This window comes from Otolemur garnettii, unplaced genomic scaffold (assembly GCF_000181295.1).
Source record: "Otolemur garnettii isolate 467f Iridium unplaced genomic scaffold, OtoGar3 scaffold00024, whole genome shotgun sequence".
NCBI lineage: Eukaryota > Metazoa > Chordata > Mammalia > Primates > Galagidae > Otolemur > Otolemur garnettii.
The window spans coordinates 18,618,217-18,632,283 of record NW_003852419.1 but is presented as its reverse complement, the minus strand read 5'-3'; the positions used below and the strand labels follow the sequence as shown (position 1 = coordinate 18,632,283).

Genomic DNA, 14,067 nt, shown 5'->3' with positions numbered 1-14,067 from the left:
GGATTTGAACCTGCCACCTTAGGTGTATGTGGCTGGCACCTTAGCCGCTTGAGCCACAGGCGCCGAGCCCGGATAGTTATTCTTAATCAAGCTGCTTTTACTTTTTAAGTTTGGGGTAAAATCAAGAGAAAGGGATTTAGGAAACGAGTAGTTATACTTTATTAAGTAAGTTTTGCACTTAACGGTCAGTCTGTGCGGAGCAGTACTTGATTAAAATGTTATCGTTTTTATGTATAGCTTCAGTGGTCTGAAATGTCAGACATACTTACTGTAGAGTGTCAATAAGTTGAGACATTTTGACTGCAAGAAACCCTTTGGTTTTTTGACTAGCTATTTCATTTTCCCTCTCAGTTTTCATCTTTTGCCCTTTGTCCCATCTGCAAGTAAATTTGATTATTGATTGATAGGATCTTCTGTGGTTGCCCGGGCTGTGGTACAGTGGAATGATCATAACTTGCTGCAAACTCAGACTTTTGGGCTATAGCAGTCCCGAGTAGATGAGACTATAGGCGTGTGCTACTATGCCAGGCTTTTTGGGGGGTCTGTGTGGGGTTCTTGGAGGGTATAGATAACAGGGTCTGTCTGTGTTGCTGGGCTGTTGAACTGCAGGCCTTAGCAGTCCTCCTAGTTTGGCCTTTGAAAATCCTGGGATTAAAGGCATGAGCCATTTGTGCCCCACTACAAGTGAATTTCAGAAGCCTCTGAAAAGAGGGAAAAGATATTTTAATTGATTAAATTAGTAACAGAAGAGCAGTTTTTGATCCTATTTTCTTGTTCTTCCTGGCTAAGGAAAGCCTCTAAATTATAAGTAGAGACTGCAGTATTATTTTAGAGATTGTTTTGATCCTTATGGAATATTTAGGAAAGAACTACTGGATCTTTTATAATATTGTATTATCAGTAATTTATTCAGAAAATAAGCTGTACCTAGAAAAATTAAACAATATGCTTATGTTAAAAGATTTCATTGGGATACTTACCCATTTTTTAGAATTACCCTTTTATTTCTTTTGTAGGGGCTTTATTGATAGTAATTTACCTGTAAAGAACAGAAGAGTCAATATAATCAGAATTATTTTTTATTGGTTTTTCTTCTGTTCATTTGTTTAGCAGGCTTTGGCCAGGTTTGAACCCACCACCCCTGGTGCACGGGGCCCAATGCTCTAACCATTGAGTAACAGGTGCCCATCCTGTTTTTTATTTGATTGGGCACTAGGGATACATAGAAAGTAATTTGTAGGGCTGGGCATGGTGGCTCATGCTTCTGATCACCTAGCACTCTGGGAGGCTGAGACGGGTGTATTGCCTGAGCCCAGGAGTTCAGCCCAGAGAAAGACTTAAGCTTTAGAAATAGGTGGGTGTTATGGTGGATGCCTGTAGTCTTAGCTGCTGGGGAGGCTGAGGCCCAGCAGTCTGATGTTGCTGTGAGCTGTGATACCACAACATTCAACCGAGGGTGACAAAGTGAGACTGTCTCTCAAAAAAGGAAAAAAATAAGGAAAGAAATTTGTAATAGGTTTTACTGTAGGAGTGAGATTGTTGTATGAATTACCCAAAGCAATTGTTATAACTTCATGTTAATTTTAAAATAAAATTCATTCTTTTTTTGTTTAAAAATTTTCTATTAAAACTACACCAAGCTATTTTGCATCCACATAGTATCTTTTAATATTTTGAAATAGAAAGAGTACACAGAGTTTCCTTATGCCCTTAAAAGTTTATCCTAGTATCAACAACTTACAACCATAGTACAATTATCAAAAAGAAATAATGTGGGCTCACGACTGTTAACTACAGACTTTATTTGAAATTTTACAAGTTTTACTCTTAATGTTCTTTTTTCTGTACTACCTTACAAGTAGTTGTATCTCATTAGTCTTCTAATTTGTGGCAGTTTATGATTCTTTATTTTCATGTCTTTGACATTTTTTATAAGTTCTTTGTTATTTTGTAGAATATGTTTCAGTTTTGTCATTTATTAGAAACTTTTTAATAGTTCCTTGTTACGGTGGTGACTACTTGTTTTCCGTTTGCAAAATCATTGTTTCCCTTTGTAATTGATACATTATCTTGGGAAGATAATTTGGGATTTTGTACGTAGCCCATTCTTTCTCAAATGTTTGCACATTGGCTTTAGCCTTTGTGGATGATTCTTCTCTGCAACAGTTATTACTGTGGGCTTTGCCTATCTTTTTGTCTTGCTTCTTTATGTAAACAAGATATTTTTCATTCACAGTTTTATTACAAATGTTTATAGCATGAGGTTACTATTCATACTGATACTACCATTATGGTTTTATTGGATAAATAACCCTCATTATGTGGCTCTATTAATAACATTTTTTTTTAATTAAGGACGTTTTCATAGTTAGTGATTTTTAAAAATTTGTTTTGTTTTTATTTGGGACATTGGGAAAAAGTGGCCAGTTTAATCTACATAGTAATAAAAATTATATTTTCAATTGCCTGTGAAGGAAGAGAAACTTCATACCTTAGCTCATGAAGATTACTATATTAAGGTACTTTTATAGTCACATAAGCATTTTTTGTTGCCTTTAAAGTTGGCTTTCCTGCTACATATAATGGGGAAATTCCTTTACCAATTTCCCTCTCAATGAAAATTTGAGCATGGCATTTCAGACTTATTAGATGTGGCTTGGGACAAACTCCAAATCCTTATCTGCATTTCCAAAATTCAGAAACCTCTGGAAACTAAAAATCATCATGATTACACCCATTTGGTTGCAAAGCCTAAATTGAACAGATTCGAGACTATTAATTGTCCCTAGTTCTATATAGTAGGAAATACTATAATAATAGTTCAGTTGAGGATGCTGTCTCATATTCTTTGGGTGTGTTGATATAGTTGCAACACACTAATTTTTTAACAGTTTTTCTGAAAATTAAACATTTTGTAACAGTTGACTTCTGTGATTGCACATAGTAGATGCTAAGCAGATTCTGAACAGATTAAAATCAAAGAGTGCTTGTACCACTGAGGTGTCCTTAATGAAGAGCATTAGGAGTGTTAGAAATAAAACCTTCCGGGTGGTACCTGTGGCTCAAGGAGTAGGGAGCCAGCCCCGTATACCGGACATGGCAGCTTCAAACCTGGCTTTGGCCAAAAAATGCAAAAAAAGAAAAAGAAAACCAACCTTCTTAACTTTCCTTTCCTTGGGGTGGTGTTAAAATTATATTTCCAGTATTAGCTTAATGTTAAAAATTAAAATAAATTAGAAATGATTTCTAATTTATAACAATCAATAGATGCTTGTTTAAGTGAACAATTCATATTAGTCTTTGGTGGTAAGATTTTAAAATCATAGGTGGATGTTAATGATCTTGGTGATGGGGTTAGAGTGTATAACCTGGCTTTACCATGTCCTATTCCCATCCTCGGTTCTGCAGATTTATTGGTATAGTATTCTCTATAAAGTAGTCAACATTTTTTAATCTATTATTTGCAATTTTTCTTAACAGGAATAAAAAAATATGTTGTTGGCCTCATTATCAAGACGTCATCTGACCCAACATGTGTGGAGGTAAGAGGTTTTTTTGGGAGATTACTGTGAGAATATAAAATCATTTAAATATTGGGTCTTCCTATAACCAATCTGTCAAAGACCCACAAATATATATATGTGTAATCATTTATAGTAGAGCTATAATCATTTGTTTCTCAAGAGGATTGTCTGTTTTATTATTTTAATAATACTTAACTTTAGGCCCTTGTTTAATCTTATCTTTTTTCCCTTAGAAAGAAAAGGTGTATATTGGGAAATTGAACATGATACTTGTTCAGGTAAACTTTAACTTAATCCACTGCTTTCCTCAACAGAATTAAATGTTTTAAATGTGCTTATTACTTGAACAAAATGGTCAAACCTGCTTTATCAATTATAGTAGAGTAGTATTTTATAGTTGTGTGACTAACAATAACTCATAGGAAACGGGCTGTTTGGTTTTTGAAATTGTTAATTTGGTGTGGTAGGAATCATAAAATAATGTAAATTCAACATTTATAGGCTTTTCTGTTGATTACATTCTCTGTTGGATTTTTTTTTAACCTGTCCAATTCTGTGCATGTTTCCTTTCTGCATGATTTATTCCAATCTTGATTTCTGCATCCTTATTGATTACCGTACTTACTTGACTTTTTGTGTACATTGCATACAGCCTAAATTTGGAATTTTTATGTGTACCTGTTTTCCATAGTAATGAATCACAAATATTTTCATAAAACATCAATGTATGAGGTGAAAAAAAAATAGGCTTTTTTATTTAAATAAGTTTTGGAAGCACTGTGTTTACCAGAACATTTGTTCATTTATTACATTGGCTTTTATGCTTTTTTTCTTGTTACTCTGTCTGAATGGCGGGGTGGGTGGGGTGGCGTATAATGAAGGGTAACAAGTCCTGTTAGAGAATATCTGGGAAATCCCTACTGTATGACATAAATCAAGAAATGTAAAGGAGCCCACTAGGCTTTTAGTAGAAGATTATTCAATCCTTTGTTGAACACTACAACTTACGTGTCCAAATGCTGCTGTATTTCAAGATCCAGATTTCTTTTAGTAAGAATGACTATTTAAGTCCACCATCCACCATAACTGATAGTTAGATCATTGTATCTCCTAGAATAATTTACAAATATCTATCAAGCAAATACTAATATGAACATTCAGTAGAGCCAGAACAGACCTTTTTTGAAAGGGGTCATGTTGTGTTTACAGAAGTCTTGTTTGTGTGTTTTATTTTTTACCTAATACAGTACAGAGGGCATTACATTTCCTGCCTTAAAACAATAGCAAACTGTGGAAGTTGGCAAGGGCAGGGACATGCAATAACAAGACAGTTCATAATCCTCTCCTCCTGTTGGATGGGACTTAAAGGTGGGGACCAAATAGGAAATGATAAGTGTTTATTCCAGTTTTTATTATTACACAGTTACTTTGAAGGTTGTTTTATTTGCCTTTAAAATGTGAAATGAAAACTAACATTTCATGTCTTCCTTTAGATACTGAAACAAGAATGGCCCAAACATTGGCCAACCTTTATCAGTGATATTGTTGGAGCCAGTAGGACCAGTGAAAGTCTTTGTCAGAATAATATGGTGATTCTTAAACTCTTGAGTGAAGAAGTATTTGATTTCTCTAGTGGACAGATAACCCAAGTAAAAGCTAAACATTTAAAAGACAGGCAAGTGATAATTTTGGTTTAGAATTTTAAAGTAATACCTCAAACTCTTTCACTAACTGGGAGTTTAATAGTAAATGTATAAGTGTCAACAGTAGTAAGTTAAATTATATGTGCTTTTGATTACAAATTAAGAAATAGTCTTACAATGGTCCCAGTAGTCTAAATATGGAGGGTTGAAAAGTATATCTGTTAAACACATTAGATTGCAATTACTGAAGTAATATGAGTAAGGATGGCAAAAAACACCCAAGCCCTGAGAAATTAAATTATGTGCTTTTAGAGTTATTTTTAAAAGTGAATTTTAGGCTCGGCGCCTGTGACTCAAGTGGCTAAGGTGCCAGCCACATACACCTAAGGTGGCAGGTTCAAATCCAGCCTGGGCCCACCAAAACAACAATGATGACTGCAACCAAAAAAAAAAAAATAGCCGGGTGTTGTGGTGGGCACCTCTGGTCCCAGCTACTTGGGAAGCTGAAGCAGGAGACTCGCTTGAGCCCAGGAGTTGAAGGTTGCTGTGAGCTGTGATGCTATAGCTTGAGGCATCTGTCTCAAAAAAAAAAAAAAAGTGAGTTTTAAAAGAGAGATAAAGTGGTGGCTCATGCCTGTAATCCTAACACTCTGGGAGGTGAAGGTGGATGGAATACCTGAGCTCGGGAGTTCAAGACCAGCCTGAGCAAGAGCAAGAGCCTATCTGTTAAAAGTAGAAAAACTAGCCAGACGTGGTGGTGCACACCTGTAGTCTCAGGTACTTGGGAGGCTGAGTGAGGCAAGAGGATTGCTCAAGCCCAAGAGTTTGAGGTTGCTGTGACCTATCATGTCATTTTACTCTATCCAGGGTGACAGAGTAATATTCTCCCCCCCCCCCAAAGATTATAATTTTAAAGGTTGGATAGCTTTTAGTGATGTTATTGATACTTTAAGTATGTTTAAATAAGTCACTCACCTTTTAATGAGTGTATTGCTGATATGTCAATCACTTGTATTATGTAAATAATTGTGATATTTTTGTGTCTTTTTAAATCTGGTCTTGTCTTTTAGTATGTGCAATGAGTTCTCACAAATATTTCAGCTGTGTCAGTTTGTGATGGTAAGTGATTTTCATTTTATTTTTTTTAAATAAGAATTACTGGAAAACAAATTATTTACAGTTATGTTTTTATTCTAGGAAAATTCTCAAAATGCTCCACTTGTACATGCAACCTTGGAAACGTTGCTCAGATTTCTGAACTGGATTCCACTGGGATATATTTTTGAGACCAAGTTAATCAGCACATTAATTTATAAGGTAGAGTGAATACATTTCAGTTATATTTATCAATGAATAGTCACATACATTTTCATTTGGAAAGTTCTTCCTTTCTGTATTTAAAACCATAATCAAAGAAAGAACTTTTCTAGCTAATTGTTCAAAATGAGTTTTAAAATCTGATGATTTGGCCACTTAATGCTGTGTAATTTCATGAATCAGTTTGAGCAAGTGTAAAGGATTTTATTATATTGCAACCTTTTAGAGTAGAGTAAGTTACAATGAGGTGGTAAGTGAAGTGATACTTGTAAGCAGTCTACATTTTCCTTGATAATTTAAAATGTATACCATGAAATGCCTAAATTGTTACTCCAGAGAGATCCTCTGTGACTAATTGGTTGTGGTACCTTGATGGATATAATTAATAAATTATGTATTTGAGACCTTATAAAAGTAACCATTATTACTTAACATTTTAAACTGTAGTTTTAGGGTTTCCTAACATTATGATGTGGATCTATGGTGTAGAGCCATCATTTTATAGCTAGATAAGTTATATAAAAACTTTGGTCTTGTTAGCAGTACTGTTAAGGAACATTCTCATATACTTCTCATATACAGAGGCTGTAAATGGATTTTGTCCGTAAGTTTACTTTATGTAAATTTTTATTTATAGACAAAAACATACCTAATAACCTGACAATTTTAAGGTTTTAATGCCTGCTGTATTTGCATGCCTCTTTTTTCCCCCAACAATATAATATAAAAGCCAACTTTTCCACACCCTTAGCAATACTAATTGGCCATCTCTTAAAATCCTAGATATTCATAAGTTCCTGGGTTCTTTTTAAATTGTAATGTCTCCACAAGTTATATAATAGATTCTCAGAAAGTTATTCACCAACTTTGGTGATTTGGTCTCTGAGGACATAACAAAGGAAAGCATAGTTTTGTCCTAGGGTATTTACTGTATATTAGGTAGATAATAATATTTCCTCAAAATATTATGTGCAAAATAAAAACACATTCCCCACTTAACCTATTTTGGGCTCATATTCTATACACCTGATTGTTAATCCTTTTTTTTTAAATTGTGAATTTTAAGTGTTCAGGCCATTTAATTTTATGTGCCCCCCTTAATAGTTCCTGAATGTTCCAATGTTTCGAAATGTCTCTCTGAAGTGCCTCACTGAGATTGCTGGTGTGAGTGTAAGCCAATATGAGGAACAATTTGTGACGCTATTTACACTGACAATGATGCAGCTAAAACAGGTAAATATAGCAAAACCTTGAAAGAAACTGAAAAATTTTAATGCCTTAGAAAATGTTGGACTCCAGTTGAACTATTTTAACAATGTATCATAGATTACCTATATAATGTGATTTATATTTATTATGTAATATCTGTAATAAACTGGAAGTTTTTTTAAGAGACAGAGTCTTACTTTGTCCCCTTCAGTAGAGTGCTGTGGCATCACAGCTCACAGCAACCTCCAGCTCTTGAGCTTAGGTGATTCACTTGCCTCAGCCTCCCGAGTAGCTGGGACTAGAGGTGCCTGGCACAACACCTGGCTATTTTTTTGTTGCAGTTTGGCTGGGGCTGGGTTTGAACCCGCCACCCTTGGTATATGGGTTTGGCACCTTACTCACCGAACCACAGGTGCCTCCCTAAGGTTGAAATTTTTATGAGTACTCTGAAAATTTCCTGAAGTTATGGTTTTGGGACTATCCTATCATTTTGTTTCTATAGAATTAGGAGCTTGTTTTTTTGTAGAGATCTGACCAGATGATTGGAAACTTAGGATTTGTTATGAGATACACTTCTGACAGTGTGTCTGAAGAGAAATTCTTTCCACCCCTAGTGTAATTATCTATTAAGTGATTAGAAGGTTATTTGTAATACTAAATTACTGTATATGTAATCTGAATGAATTAAATATTTGTACATTTTCATTGTCATCGAGGAGGGAAACATCAGATACAGGGAAGAATGCAAAGGATTTAATAGCGGCTTTACTACTTGGAATATATTTTTTGAGAAATTGTCAAAATCTAGGTCACAAAGGTAGACCAGTTAAGTGTACCAGACCTAGGAGTTCTCTAATACGGCTTAATACTAACAAGAGTGTTGGAATCTTAGGGTTTTAAATTAATAGTGCCTTTTGTTGTTGGGTTTATAAAATAGAAACTAATAGAGCCTTTTAAACTTGCAGATGCTTCCTTTAAATACCAATATTCGACTTGCGTACTCAAATGGCAAAGATGATGAGCAGAACTTTATTCAAAATCTCAGTTTGTTTCTCTGCACCTTTCTTAAAGAACATGGTCAACTTATAGAAAAAAGATTAAATCTCAGGGAAACACTCATGGAGGTAGGCTTTGCAGAGCCTTTGCTTCTAAAATTCTTTTCTACACAATAAAAACAGTTCTTAAAGAGTGTGCCTTCTAAGTGTATGTATGTTTTGATATTTCTTCTTACCTGTTAACTTGCTCTGTGCATTATAAATATGTTCACTATTCTGAATTAGAATAACAAAGTCACATTTTGTGATTTTGTGTTCTATATTATATTACTAAAAGGTATATAGGCATATTCATTTCTGAGATGAAGTCAAAAGATCTTTTTCAAAGAAATTGAAGTGTAATTGATATAACATGAATTAATCTTTAAGAAATGTAATTATACAATATTTGCCCTTTTGTGTCAGGCTTCCTTCACTTACCATGTTTTCCAGGTTCCTCAGAGTTGTATTTTACATCCATACTTTGTTCATTACATGGCAGAAAAGTATTCCATTGTTAGGAATGTACCACAATTTGTTTATGCTTTCATCTGTGATGGAAATTTGGGTTGTTTTCTACCTCTTGGCTATTAGTACCAAAGGCCTTCTAAATCCTTTACCTTTTTAGAGACTTGAGTTAAAAAAAGTGTGTATGTGTATATATCTGCAACTGTGTAAAGAGATTTTTGAAGTAGTAGGGCATGTTAGAAGAAACTCATTGTGCTCCCAAGGTATTTGTTGCAATTGTTGGTGTTAAGTTGTTGAATATGAACATGAATTTTAAATTTCCATTAAGGTAACAAGTGAAGGACAGTTTGAGGTTGATTAGTAAAGTTCAAGAATTATTTTAACAGTTTCTGGTCTTACATGTAGGCCCTTCATTATATGTTATTGGTGTCAGAAGTTGAAGAAACTGAAATCTTTAAGATTTGTCTTGAGTACTGGAATCATTTGGCAGCTGAACTATACAGGGAGAGCCCATTCTCTACATCTGCCTCTCCATTGCTATCTGGAAGTCAACATTTTGAAGTTCCTCCCAGGAGACAGCTGTATTTACCCGTATTATCCAAGGTAACAAAGTGGTTGGTTGAGTGCTCTTTTTTTGCTTATGATGGTTTTGAGGGCTAAATGCAAATACCTTCATAGTTTTGCTAATGTTATCTAAATTAATGAGCTACAAAAAAGAGAATCTAGCAGCTTCATAAATGCTGAAAACATGAAAGGGATTGGGTTGTTAAGAGCCTTGTTTCCAAGAGTTTGTTCTTGTCTTAGGAGCCTCAGCATCCATCTGTGATGATTGTGTAAGATAGGCAAATTCAGGCATGAGTGTGGTGGCTCACATGTATTAATCTTAGCACTTGAGGAGGCGGGTTGAGAGAATTGCTTGAGTCTAGGGTTCAAGAGCCATCTCAGCAACAGACTGAGACTCCATCTCTACTAAAAATAGAAAAATTAGTCCAGTGTGGTGTTCTGTACCCATGGTCTGAGATACTGTGGAATCTGAGGTGGGAGGATGGCTTGAATCCAGTAAGTAATAAGAGTTTACAGTGAGCTATCATGGCACTACTGCAGTTAATCAAGCATTTGTAACAAATCAAGACTCCATCAAGAAAAAAAAAGGAAATTTATTTATCATCCAGTGTACTCAATCAGTCTGGGAACAAGATACAGAAACTTTTGTGACAAAAGTCCCCCCTCCCCACGTTATAACTAATTTTTTTTTTTTTTTTTTTTTTTGGCCAGGGCTGAGGTTTGAACCCACCACCTCCGGCATATGGGGCCGGTGCCCTACTCCTTTGAGCCACAGGCGCCGCCCACTAATTTTTTTTTAAGACAGAGTCTCAAGCTGTCACCCTAGGTAGAGTGCTGGCATCACAGCTCACAGCAACCTCCAACTTTTGGGCTTAAGTGATTCTCTTGCCTCAGCCTCCCAGTAGCTGGGACTACAGGCCCCTGCCACAACGCGCGGCTGTTTTTGGTTGCAGCTGTCGTTGTTTGGCGGGTCCCGGCTGGATTCGAACCCACCAGCTCAGGTGTATGTGGCTAGCGCCCTAGCTGCTGAGCTACAACTGCAACCAAAAAATAGTGGGGTGTTGTGGTATGTGCCTGTAGTCCCAGCTACTTGGGAGGCTGAGGCAAGATAATTGCTTAAGCCCAGAGTGTGAGGTTACTGTGAATTGTGAACGCCATGGCGACAGCTTGAGACTGTCTCAAAAAAAAAAAAAAAAAGACTGCAGAAGACTAAACAAGTTTTAAAGCTATTGTTACTAGACAGTCCTTTCTGTCACTACTGGTAGAATGCAGTGGCATCATCATAGCTCACTGTAACCTCAAACTAGTGGGGCTCAAGCCATCCTCATCCCTTGATCTCTCTTGAGTTTTTGAGGACAGAGAGAGAGAGATCTGGCTTTTGCTCAGGCTGGTCATCTGGCCTCAAGCAATCCTTCCACCATAGCCTCCCAAAGTGCTAGAATCTCAAGCATGAGCTACTGCACCCAGAATTTTCAAAAATATGTTTTCTTTTTTTATTTTGGAGAGAAGCATTTTGGCTTGGTAGGGTAATGTTGAATACATGCCTTCAGTAAATTACTACATTTGATGAGGTTGATTTCAGTGATGTAAAGGATTTTCCTTGATTGGTTTATTGTTGACTAGGTCCGTTTATTGATGGTTAGTCGAATGGCTAAACCAGAGGAAGTACTGGTTGTAGAAAATGATCAAGGAGAGGTTGTGAGAGAATTCATGAAGGATACAGATTCCATAAATTTGTATAAGAATATGCGAGAAACATTAGGTAAGTTAATAAAGTGTTAATCTTTACCTTTGTAAAACTATTTTGTGGTGGGAATACTTTGAGGAAATGAGGCACACTGGTTTCTGAATCTTTTAATAGCTGCCTTTATTAATGTACTGTTGATTCCATAGTAAAAATCATTTTAGTCATTAAGTTTTGCATTCAAGACTTCCAGAACTTTTTTTTTCTTTGTAGTTTATCTTACTCATCTGGATTATGTAGATACAGAAAGAATAATGACTGAGAAACTTCACAATCAAGTGAATGGTACAGAATGGTCGTGGAAAAATTTGAATACCTTGTGTTGGGCAATAGGTTCCATTAGTGGAGCAATGCATGAAGAGGATGAAAAACGATTTCTTGTTACTGTTATAAAGGTATGCAGGGGATATGTAAGAACTAGAATCAATCAGTGGTCTGTTTTGTTAAGATAAATAAATTACCTGTATTTGTCTTAATTTTCAGGATCTTTTAGGATTATGTGAACAGAAAAGAGGCAAAGATAATAAAGCTATTATTGCATCTAATATCATGTACATAGTAGGTCAATATCCCAGGTTTCTGCGAGCTCATTGGAAATTTTTGAAGACTGTAGTCAACAAGCTTTTTGAATTCATGCATGGTAAATCTCTTCAATTTAATATACTTTTATTTTGTTTATTTTTTTGTTAGATAAAATTGACAAATGTTTTTGTTTTTTGTTAGAGACCCATGATGGAGTTCAGGACATGGCTTGTGATACTTTCATTAAAATAGCTCAAAAATGCCGCAGGCATTTTGTTCAGGTTCAAGTTGGAGAAGTAATGCCATTTATTGATGAGATTTTGAACAACATTAACACTATAATATGTGATCTTCAGCCTCAACAGGTATGTACCTTTTAGGGAGCAACCACTGTGTGAATCAGAATTTATTTGTAACCATTGAAAGAGTGCCACTGTTAGATTCAATACCAGTGGGTCTAGTTATGTTTCCATAGCAAGACAGAAACTTGACCAGAAGTTTATTAGGCTATTGGGCTACCTTGTATAAATTATTCCTAACAAACCAAATGAGCTTTAACGCATTTGTGAATTGTGTAGTTCTTATTGAGATGTGTGAATATATAAAAAGAAAACTGCTTTTTAAAATAGGTTCATACATTTTATGAAGCTGTGGGATACATGATTGGTGCACAGACAGATCAAACTGTACAAGAACACTTAATTGAAAAATACATGCTACTCCCAAATCAAGTGTGGGATAGTATTATCCAGCAGGCAACCAAAGTAAGTTTTTCAACTTTTTCTTTAATGGGGTTGAAAAAAACTGATGTTTATTAAAAGAGTAAATTTAGTACTTATATGTTTGCAAGATTAGTGAGTGCTTTAAAAAATTGTCTTTAGTATATTTTTATTGTTTTGATTTTAAAATGAGAGTATTATTCTTGGATACAGACAGGTAGCTTGGGGTAGAAGAGATGTAGTAGTTTTCATTTTTATTATAACATAGATAAAGTTCATTTGATAAATGGAATTTGCCCTTTTCATTACAGAACGTGGATATACTGAAAGATCCTGAAACAGTCAAGCAGCTTGGTAGCATATTGAAAACAAATGTGAGAGCCTGCAAAGCTGTTGGACACCCCTTTGTAATTCAGCTTGGAAGAATTTATTTAGACATGCTTAATGTCTACAAGTGCCTCAGTGAAAATATTTCTGCAGCTATTCAAGCTAATGGTAAGTGATTCTGAATTTTTAAAAATTGCTGCTAAATGATTTGTCTTCATTGTTAAGAGCCATGCCTAATACAGATCAGTTGTACAGTTCTGAGTTTCTATAAACATTTGTCGTAGGAATATAAAATTCTTAATATGTTTTGAGGATAATCCTAATACCTCCTGGATCCCTGTTACTAGTTTTATGGTACAGAAAGATAGTTGAGAACATTTGGGAACTATTGATGTCTAATCTCCACCTAAAGAAGATGGACAGTTTGGTCAAGAAAAATCAAATAACTTGCCTAAGATTACAGAACTAGGTGTAGAATCCAAGTCTTCTATATATGCATTTTTATTAATGTGTTTATTTTATTTAGTTGGTGCTGTCCTGTCATTCCATTTTTCCTTTTTTAATAGATGTAGAGGGGTACAAAGTTGAATTCTATTACATGTATATATTGTATAGTATTGAGTTTCTTAAATTTTTTTTTTGGAGACATTGTTGCCCTGGGTAAAGTGCTGTGGCACCATCATAGCGCACAGCAAACTTAATCTCTTGGAATTGGATGATTCTCTTGCCTCAGCCTCCCCAGTAGTTGGAGACTGTAGGCACCCATCTTCTTGTTTTTTAGTGGAGATGGGATCTCGATTTTGCTCAGGCTGGTCTTGAATTCCTGAACTCAAGCCTCCTAGAGTGCTAGGATTACATACAGGTGTAATCCACCTCACTTGGCCACAGTTTTACTTTTATTGCCCTAGGTTTAAGGATTCAGATTTTCTCACAGATTGAAACCAATTCTTTGTGTCCCAGATGATACTAGACATTTTCTTAGTTTTGAGACAGGGT

At 35.4% G+C, this 14,067-nt stretch overlaps 1 protein-coding gene across 3 annotated transcripts in view; it reads left to right on the top strand.

Moving 5' to 3' along the window:
* The window catches only part of XPO1 (exportin 1), a 50,139-nt gene that overhangs the window by 28,534 nt on the left and 7,538 nt on the right, over positions 1-14,067 (top strand). For all 3 annotated transcript variants that reach the window (XM_003787942.3, XM_023512072.1, XM_023512073.1), the window contains 14 exons: positions 3,481-3,542; positions 3,758-3,802; positions 5,018-5,199; positions 6,238-6,286; positions 6,365-6,484; positions 7,589-7,717; positions 8,659-8,817; positions 9,601-9,798; positions 11,383-11,521; positions 11,717-11,898; positions 11,987-12,143; positions 12,227-12,390; positions 12,655-12,789; positions 13,056-13,239. In XM_003787942.3, the coding sequence (XP_003787990.1) occupies positions 3,481-3,542; positions 3,758-3,802; positions 5,018-5,199; positions 6,238-6,286; positions 6,365-6,484; positions 7,589-7,717; positions 8,659-8,817; positions 9,601-9,798; positions 11,383-11,521; positions 11,717-11,898; positions 11,987-12,143; positions 12,227-12,390; positions 12,655-12,789; positions 13,056-13,239 (1,905 nt within the window). The remainder of the gene's footprint in view (positions 1-3,480; positions 3,543-3,757; positions 3,803-5,017; positions 5,200-6,237; positions 6,287-6,364; positions 6,485-7,588; positions 7,718-8,658; positions 8,818-9,600; positions 9,799-11,382; positions 11,522-11,716; positions 11,899-11,986; positions 12,144-12,226; positions 12,391-12,654; positions 12,790-13,055; positions 13,240-14,067) is intronic.